At 41.4% G+C, this 9,440-nt stretch overlaps 2 protein-coding genes across 2 annotated transcripts in view; one reads left to right on the forward strand and one right to left on the reverse strand.

Moving 5' to 3' along the window:
• Nucleotides 1–4,935, forward strand: part of rab34b (RAB34, member RAS oncogene family b) — a gene marked incomplete at its 5' end in the record, with an annotated part of 7,258 nt that extends 2,323 nt beyond the window's left edge. Inside the window, 7 exons of the mRNA XM_013907860.1 lie at nucleotides 316–417; nucleotides 823–887; nucleotides 990–1,041; nucleotides 1,131–1,212; nucleotides 1,562–1,652; nucleotides 1,745–1,852; nucleotides 4,500–4,935. Coding sequence (XP_013763314.1) covers nucleotides 316–417; nucleotides 823–887; nucleotides 990–1,041; nucleotides 1,131–1,212; nucleotides 1,562–1,652; nucleotides 1,745–1,852; nucleotides 4,500–4,558 — 559 coding nt within the window. The remainder of the gene's footprint in view (nucleotides 1–315; nucleotides 418–822; nucleotides 888–989; nucleotides 1,042–1,130; nucleotides 1,213–1,561; nucleotides 1,653–1,744; nucleotides 1,853–4,499) is intronic.
• Nucleotides 4,936–5,494: 559 nt separating this feature from the next.
• supt6h (SPT6 homolog, histone chaperone and transcription elongation factor) overlaps nucleotides 5,495–9,440 on the reverse strand; it is a 16,931-nt gene continuing 12,985 nt past the window's right edge. Inside the window, exons 31-37 of the mRNA XM_013907861.1 lie at nucleotides 9,275–9,407; nucleotides 9,032–9,156; nucleotides 8,752–8,864; nucleotides 8,580–8,657; nucleotides 8,305–8,480; nucleotides 7,542–7,810; nucleotides 5,495–7,255 (exon numbers count right to left, since the gene is read on the reverse strand). Coding sequence (XP_013763315.1) covers nucleotides 7,063–7,255; nucleotides 7,542–7,810; nucleotides 8,305–8,480; nucleotides 8,580–8,657; nucleotides 8,752–8,864; nucleotides 9,032–9,156; nucleotides 9,275–9,407 — 1,087 coding nt within the window. The 3' untranslated portion in view covers nucleotides 5,495–7,062. The remainder of the gene's footprint in view (nucleotides 7,256–7,541; nucleotides 7,811–8,304; nucleotides 8,481–8,579; nucleotides 8,658–8,751; nucleotides 8,865–9,031; nucleotides 9,157–9,274; nucleotides 9,408–9,440) is intronic.

Here is a 9,440-nt window from a genome sequence, read left to right on the forward strand (position 1 = left end):
GAAATGTGCGCTGCGTTTCGGTCTGGTTACTACCGTTTATGTCAGAACCGATACCCATCCCTACTCATTACAGGTTAATAGTTTCAGCAGAAACCATGCCACTCAGGATGAAGACTTTTATGATACCACAAATGCCATTTACATTTAATTACTAATGAATATTTGGAATATTTTGTATTTCAGTAGTAGGATGGAATCAGTTTACTGTATTGTTTGGTAAAAATGCTTAAGAAATGAAGCATTTTATTCAACAAATGTTAAAAAGATTTTCGTTTTACCTTTCTTAGTCTGCCACCTGTCCCCTGTTGCTCTCAGGTTCTGTAAGGGTGCGTTTGAGAAGAACTACAAAGCGACTATAGGGGTGGATTTTGAGATGGAGCGCTTTGAGGTGCTTGATGTTCCCTTCAGTTTACAGCTGTAAGTGTACTTCTTAACCAGAGAGAAACATCCAGTTCGTAGACTGAGCCCTAGGGTCATATGAGTAATCTCCACGAAGAAGTTCAAATATGAGCAGTCTGTGTGTAATGAGATCACATAAATAGATAATTGTGGGGCTGTGCAGCATCCGCCTGATAATTGCACGATCTGGTTGTTCAGGCTGCTCAGTGCGACTTAAATGACATGCCTTGAATTCACTATGTCACCTTCAGATGTGCGTGTACCTGCTGTGAGTGCACATGTAGAATCAGTGTAATATTAAGGTAATCATTTTGGCATCTAGTCAACATTAGGACTCTAGTTCACTTTTAATCCCACTGTTTCTTTCACATTCACCAAATATTCCAAAGACGACCATTAAAGCTCTCGTGTGATCTGTTTTAGGTGGGATACAGCAGGTCAGGAGCGCTTCAAGTGTATCGCTTCCACCTATTACAGAGGAGCACAAGGTGAATGAAGATTCAAAATATTCATTTTTGTCTTTTAACTAAAGCTGGTGAAAGATTCGTGTTCTCGTTCTGACCCATATCAAACTGTCTGCATTTCTCCAGCCATTATTGTCGTGTTTGACTTAAGCAGTGTGGGCTCACTGGCTCATGCCAGGTAAGGCGTTTCCATTAAAATGTCATTGTCAGATATTTTCTCTAAAAAGCCGATAAAATGTATGTGCGTGTATATGTGTGTGCATCCAGGCAGTGGCTGGAAGATGCTATGAAGGAAAATGACCCGTCCAGTGTCTTATTGTTCCTTGTCGGTACCAAGAAGGACCTCAGTGTGGGTGAATTTTATGAAAAAATTATGAAACACTGAGATTTGACCTGACATTTTTAATGTAATAGTTGATTAATAAGTTGAAAATGTGAGGTGAGATTGTGAGGATTGTTACTGAAATGCTTTGAATGATAGGAATTTTTTAGTTAATAATAAAAACTCTTGTTGTCATACATGACAGACTTTAACAGTAATAAAAATATTTCTGCTTTCAATTTTAGTCTTCTGTAAAATGCCAGATATTGGGGAGTTTCGTTCTGATCAGTCAGATTGTTGATAATGGGTTGACTGGTTGCTGAAGTTGCCCTGCAGTGACTCATCACTCTCGCTCTGTCTGTGTTTTGCTCTTCAGTCTCCTGACCTGTTGGCTCAGATTGAGCAGGAAGCCATGAGGCTCTCTGAGGAAATCAAAGCAGAGTACTGGGCCGTGTCTGCAAAGTCAGGTGGGAGATAAACAGTCGGTCATCAAGCCTGAATGCTTTTCATTTTCATGTTTTGTTCTCTCAGTAAACTCTGTGACTTTGTTTTTGTCCAGGAGATGGTGTGAAGGACTTCTTCTTCCGTGTGGCTTCTTTGACTTTTGAGGCCAATGTTTTATCTGAGCTGGAGAGGAGCGGGTCGAGGCATGTTGGTGACATAATCAGTGAGTCCACATTATTCAGTGGTTGTTATCTGGTTGTTAGCACAAAAATGAAAGGTGCTGTGCTTTATCTGTTTATGTTTTTTGTGAGTAGGCAAAAACACATTTAAAAAAAATCTTTTTTGCTTAGACACACGGAGTGTTTTCTAATCTTACCTCCATTGACTGTCACTGGAGTGGCTTTTGACCAACTCACTCCACAGTGGGTCAAAGCCAGACCTTCTCCAGTGAGGTCTGGAGACTCTGTAAGTGCCCCTGTAGCACAGTGATCCACCAAATAAATTGCTATTAATCAAACAAATGTGGTATGCCACTGAAAATTGTTAATACGTATAAAAATGATCTTGGCAGCACTAAAACAAGCCCACTGTGACCTTTACCCCCTCTCATTAAAAAAGAGAATGATTGTGACATAGTAATCTGGGATCCTCTGTCATGAAATCACTCTCTTCCTTTCTGTGTGCAGAGATTATTGCTTTTCTTATTATCCAGCTCGCTGCCGGAGGAGCTTCGGGAATGTTTTGAGCAATGTTCCCTCTAAGCTGCGCGCCTGGGCAATTGCGCACTGCTGGCACGATCTCTGCGCAGAAAAAATCTGCGTTGCGCACAAAAATAAAATCTAACCTGAATTGAAATTAAAGTAAATATGTTAACAATTCTGCTTTGCAGTGTTAGTCAGTAAGTGACTGGCTGCTCCAGTATGGGATTAGAACGATGCCACCTTATCCCATAGTCCAGCCAATAATGCGCACCTAATCAATGTCGTTGACAGGCTATGAAGTCCTTATGTGCCGACACCGGTGTTTTAGCTAGCAAAGCGGCGTGGAGAGAAGCCACGTTAATGACAACGTGTACAAGCATTGGAGATGTGAGCAGGACAGACGGAACAATTGATGGAAAAACTGTGGACTTTATACCAGTTTTTCAATTGTGTTGATAGGCCACGTAAAACCACAGTCATGATAAAAATAAATGCAATGTTTGGTTTTCTTCCTGAATACTATCGTTGTTTATATTTACTGCAGGAAGGAACGGCTAAATTGGCGTTTTATAAGAAAAAAGGCTCGAAAGCGCTCTCCGCCTGTGAGCAAAACCAAAAACACCCCCACCCTTTCCCATTGGTCGAAAAATGTACCATGTCGACCAAACAAAACATGGCATTTGTTGTTTAGGGAGGGGGAAAGTTTTAGGAGTGACGGTGGTGTTTTGAGATGTGAGAGATTTGCAACGTTTAGCGTAAATCTTGTGTAGTTAGTGTGTAGTGTAGTTTTGTTGTGTGTGTCAGAACAACGAGGCGACTGCTGAATGTTACAGGTGTTGCAGCAGTGATACGTCTCCTGTTGTCAGGCCTGCAGGTATCAGGCTGTTGTTCTCCTTTATCTCATAGTGGACAGAAATTAGTTTTTGGAGTGGCACAAATAATTTGTGTGGCATCAGATTCGATGCAGAAAACCTGATTGTTCTGTAAATAGTTTGAAATGTTTATTTTAAAAAAACGCCTTGGCTGCATTTTTAGGTAAACAGCTGCAAAAAACTTTGTTGTTTGCATAACTCAGTTACTTTTTTGAAGAAGTAACTATATAATTAATTGCCCAACACTGGTCATTATATACTGTATTTTGCAGAGAGAGAGTACCAGGACTCTCTCCCAGACCACAGACTCACAGTCATAATACAAGTCAGAGCTTTATTTAAAAAGAAAGAAAGAAAGAAAGAAAGAAAGAAAGCTGTGTTTTCAAAATTGGAGCTCAAGATATTTTTACTTCCAATAGGGACTAAGTTAAGTTATATAGGAAAAAACTCAAATCATTTTGTGTCCTTGATATTTTACACCCCTGAATGCTAACCACGGCTCTGCTATTGATGTTTCCTACTATAACACAAGCAATCTCTGTTTGTTTGTTTATCCACCAACTCCTCCTACACAACCGTGAGCTGAGAAATCAAAAGTCAAGGCACGCGTGTACATCTTGAGCCCCTACAGGTTCTTATATATATTAGATATGATGTCAGCATATTCTCTAGCAACCACCTAACAACAGGCTAATATGACCCATTTTTAGGTTTTGTGTACTTATGACACTTTATAAAAGCATCTTGATGTTTACAGTATCATTATTACAGAATTTGACACATTAGCTTATGAAGTTTACTGTATTTAGGGATTATATCAAAAGTTTAATGTCAGATAAATAACTGCGTTTTTGGTGAAGTGGTTCCTCACTAAATTTAAGATGTAAATACATTTTACTGCTTATAAACTTACAATCATTCTTATATTGGTCTTCTATATATTTCTATAAACAACACCCACCACCCCTCTGTTTGAACTTTTCTTTGTGTAATTAACCATATCAATGTGCCGATAGCATAAACAGACCAAACAGTAATGTAGCATAGGCATGTATTTGTACTGATGAAGGGAGAACTCCTGCGTAACCAATATGCCCCGTGTTCACTGCATCTGCCAGTTCAATGGTGTGACTTCTGTGTGTTAACATAGATATATCTTTGAGGAAATCTAACCGTTAAGATCCATTCACAAATTGATTGTTCTATTGCTTCCAGTGAGAAAAAGAAAGCTCACATTGCTTATACGAATAACATAAAAGTGAAAAAAATTATATGTTTTTATTTATGTTGCTCACAGGGATCACAGACAGCACAGAGACCAGCCATAAACCAAAGAAGAAGCCCAACTGCTGCTGAGATTGGATGAATATCTGCTGGAAATTTTCTGAAGCAAAACGAAATGGGACGTGCAACAGGAAAATTAAGATAAAATGCGAACTGTACGGCTCGCTGTGAATATCATGAGTAGAACCCATGAAAGAAAGGTCACAGTGCTGATAATAACCTGAGAAGGATTCAGCAATAGGTCAAGATGTAAATTCTAAGTGGTTCCTGTAAACAGGCCTGTCAGCTGACTGATCTGAGCAGTGTAATCTCAGGAATGTTTACAGCTGACTGCGGCGACAACAAACAGGCCATTGTGATGTCCCTGATTATGTAAACGTTTATGAGAAGAGGAAGATTATTCTCCACTACAACCACCATTAAATTGCACTTTGTTGATGCCTTTAAAACATCTGTTTGAAGGAGCGTTTTTCTCCTGCTGAAATGTCAGTGATGGGCTGACTGCATTTTTTTAAAAGAAGGGGGGAGTGGGCCTTAGAGGCCTCCTGTCATGTGTCTCTCTGCTGCTAATTTGATGCGTACGCCAACTCCAGTGACCACGGTCACACCCGTTACACATCCCTCTCCTCTGAGATAACTGTTCTCATGATCTTGAAAATGGAGGGATTGTTTGCAGGAATGGGAAAAAGCAGCAAGCTCAATCTGCTTCCACTGAATTTCGTCAGTAAGCCAGACAGCAAGAACGTGGGTGTGTCTTGGATATATTGTTTTAACTCATATTATACAGATTCTTTAGGTATTGAAATCTTTCCCACACCTCCACAGTGTTGTAAATAATATAAAAGAGGCTAAATTAAATTGTTATCATCACATCTCTAACTATAAACCAAGGTAAAATTACATTCTCTATCCTATTGTTGACTCCAAGGTTGGACGTAAGCTGCCAGTAAGGAAATAAAAACAACAGACAAACGTGCCCATCATATCATCAAGAATAAGACACGAAGCTTCATATGAACACTTTTATTAAAGGGATCACAGGTAGAAAAAGCCATCAGCAGTGCTGGAGACCAGCTACTGCCGACAACCAATCACAGCCTCGCTGAGACACATGTGAGATCTCCACCTGGCAAGAAATGTAAAACCCAGAGCATTTACTCCAAAACCATAATTAAAAAGATTATGCATATTATGGGACCATGTTGCTTCGCACACAGCAAAATTAAACACACCTCTGAATACCAGTGCTGCCTGTTTGTACTCTGGCACAAACAGCAAGAGTAAAACTGAATCCATGAATCAGGAGAGAACCAGGGTGGCCATAAACTGTCATGCAGTTCAGAACATTACACAGAGTTCAGGAATATAAGCAGTGGGAAGTCAGTCTGATAGTATATTCGGTTGATAGTGTTAGAAAAACTTTAGCTCATCCACTGGAATATTGGAAATTTTGAAGGCTGTGATATCAGTGAGAAAAGAGATACTGACTCAGGCAGAATTACAGCAGCAGCACGTGGCGATCACATCTTTTAAGATGGCAAACATCATAAACCAGTATTCACTGAACTGCACACATTTAACATACACGAAATTCAGATCTGGGTAAACTTTAAAATCAACATCTGACAGACTAATGAAAGTTTCGTCAACAATCTGCCAGTCAGAGAGCAGATACTAAAAACAACAGTTTTAAACTGAAGACAACTTCTGCATATTGAAACACAAGAAGTCATCAAAAACACCCTGTTTTCAGTGTGGCACTTCATTAATGACCACACAGAACAGGCCACTTAAATTTCAGCAATACATTAGAGGCTATCTACAGGAGCCAATCACACGGTGTCAGCTGATCATATCACAGCGTGTGGTGGAGACAATAATCTGTAACTCATGCCTGACGGAAGCTGGCGTTATAAATCCTGTCACCGGGTGTGTCTGCTCAGTAACATGTGTGTTTGCTTTGACAGATGTGAAGATTGAAGTCTTAAGATTCAAACAAGAAAAAAAAAAAGTCTTTATTCGTTCTGACGCATTCATACAAATATTCAATTTCCTCATTGGCTTGGCAAAGAGCTCTTTTGGCAACTGCTCATAAAACTCCGCCAAACATGACCGGGTTGTTGTTCCCCATCTGTCAGACCTATTTCCCCGATCAAACTAAAACCAATGGCAATGTCAGTGTAGGTCCATATCCTATACGTAACTGCTTCCACATACTTCAAGTGTTTTTTTTCTCCTTTATTTATGTCATTCTACTGACATTTTGAATGATGTATACAGTGTTATTCTGACTGTACAAAATACTATGCAGCCATAGCATGAGGTGGCTGGAGGTGAGGTTATGAAACATTTGATGGGTCGACGGGAAGATGAGATATGGGCTGGGTGACACCAGAGTGAAAACTGCTGCTACAATATCATGAGGTGAAGGGGAAAACATGAAGAGTCAAGGTGAAGATGGGGCTGATGGGATGTTGGGGAGAGAAAGGGTAATGGGTTATCTGGATGAAGAAGCAGTACAAAGGGACAAAGTTGGGTGTGTGGGGGGGGGGTACAGCAACGCCCCCCTTTGTCCCCTATCGGTCCATTTCATCCAGCAGGGGTGTGGCGTCTCCAGTGATTGACATGGGTGTGCTCTCGATCATAGGGCTGGGTGACGGTCGTGGCGTCATCCTCTGAGATTTCTTTCTGCCCTCTGCTTCCTTTTCCTTCAGCCACTGCTCGGCCATCTTGCCCCAGTCTACTGCGGTGGAGCTGCTGCTGCTTGGCCTGCAGTAACAGAGGACAGAGGGAGATGGCTTTATTGGACAGCATATGAAAGGAAACCCAACCGAACATTGGGAGGCTGTTTAGATTTAAAATAATTCTTACTACAGGTTTAGCACCGCCTTGTGGCAGAAAACTGCAACATGAACATAAATTGTTGCCTGGCAGAGTGACAAACTTCAAAACAGACATTTCACTTTTAAGAGTTGGAGGTGAGGGAAAAATCTGAACTGCAGATGAAGTCTTAGCACAAATAACTAAAACTGAAGGACTGCCATTTTGTACTTACTTTGCCTGCTGTTGTGGCGTCCGTCCTCGGGATGAGGTGGAAGATGACGGCGTGCCCGATGAGTGGCCGTGGTGACTGCTGTGATGGCTGTGATGGCCATGATGTGACATGTGGCTTCCATGTGGGTGGGCGTGGGCATGAGAATGTGAAGACTGAGGGGTGGAGCCTGGGTATTGCGGTGTGCCCAAAGCTTGCTGGCTCGGTGTGGTATACGAGTAGCTGGGCGTCATCATGGGTGTCGCCATAGGTTGCTGAGGTGTGGCAAACACCTGCAGGAAATGAAGTACACATCGATTGTGAATTGAGTCGAGGTAAAACCACATTCAGTCGGCTTTAATGCTGCCAAAAAACTTTTGGGTTCCAATTTCCTTCAGTGATGGGGACCCAAAGGTAGACAATATCACCAATTCATTCTGATCATGTCAACAAACATGCTAATGTTTTGGTCTTGTGGCCATCATCAGAAATAGTCTGATAGATAATATTTAATGTGGCAAAAACCTTAGGAACTCAATTATTAATAATTAGACAAAGGGTCAATCTTATCTTGTAATTCAGGTTTCCAATAGTGTCCGGGACAGGTCACCATATCAGCTAATGATCCATTTTCCGAACTGCACCATCACAAGCTGGTATTTACCATTTCCACAGAACCCAATTTATCTCTAGTGGACACCGTGCACAACTCCCAACAGTCTGTTGGGAGTAATCACAATCCCCAAAACATCCTCTTCTCTTTTAAAAACAAGAAAGCTTTCCTCACATGATAGGCAGACGAACTCCCTCCACCTCCTGTGCTGCCACCGTAGCCGTACTGGCTGGAGCCCCACTGTGCAGGTGTGGTGTTGGGGTTCTGACCCTGGCCCGTGACTGCGGCGATGGCATTGAACATCTGAGATGTCATGTTGCGTGGGAGGGCGTTGACAGCTCGTGTCAAGTCTAGTGAGAAAGGAGGGAATACAGCAGAAAACTGTAAAATTAATAGAGCCTAAATTGAAAATCTAGATTAATAAATTGGGGGAAGACTGCGGGGCTCACCTGCAATGTTAATATTGGCTGGGGTAGCGTTCAGGGAGGCAGGCGTCCTTGTTCGGCTGCTGTTACTGGGAGTGATGCCTTGAATGAAGGAGAAAATGTTTAAACAATCACCTATAATGTATTTTAGGAGCTGTGATACATTTTGTGATGTATAGTTATAGCACTTTCATACCTGGCACAGGGTCCTGAAAATGGTCCTTAAACCACCGGAAAAGCCCATTCACCGTAGGAAAAATCTGTGAACGGTAGCGGAATCCATCTGGGGTAATAGTCACATACTCAATCCTGTGGAGAGGATAAAAAATAAAGCATTTCACATGAAGGACAACATTCTTGTTAATCAACCAGAAACCTTTCAATAAATAAAAAAATAAATGTATATTTGTACCACATTTATACATCCGACTTCACATTTTCTTTCATGAAAGTAGGAAACAAACATTTCCGCTTACCGTGGTTTTGCACGTGGTTGGTAGCCCAGGATGAATTTTCCTGGTAGATCTTTGCATGCTGAAATAAAGTAAGGGATGAAGGTGGGCTTCTCCCTCTTTGTCCGCATCAGCAACTCTTCCATTTTCTGACAGATAAAGAACAAGATGAGCAAGATAAGATGTGCAAGCCAAGACAAAACAAACAAACAGCTCACAACTCAATTATAAGAACAATGTCACAAAAAAAACCCTCAATATACATACCTCCCTGCTTCCCCTGTTGCACTCCTGGAAGTACTTATGCCCCAGCATATCCCGGGCAAATGACGCCATTGGCTGAATGTACCGAGCAGTAATTTCATCCAGATCTTCAAACTCCTGCAGTGAATCAAAAAAACTCTGTAAGCAACACTTCAAGAACCCCCCCCCC

Source organism: Pundamilia nyererei, unplaced genomic scaffold, assembly GCF_000239375.1.
Source record: "Pundamilia nyererei isolate P.nyererei 1_Seehausen unplaced genomic scaffold, PunNye1.0 scaffold00563, whole genome shotgun sequence".
Classification (NCBI taxonomy): Eukaryota; Metazoa; Chordata; class Actinopteri; order Cichliformes; family Cichlidae; genus Pundamilia; species Pundamilia nyererei.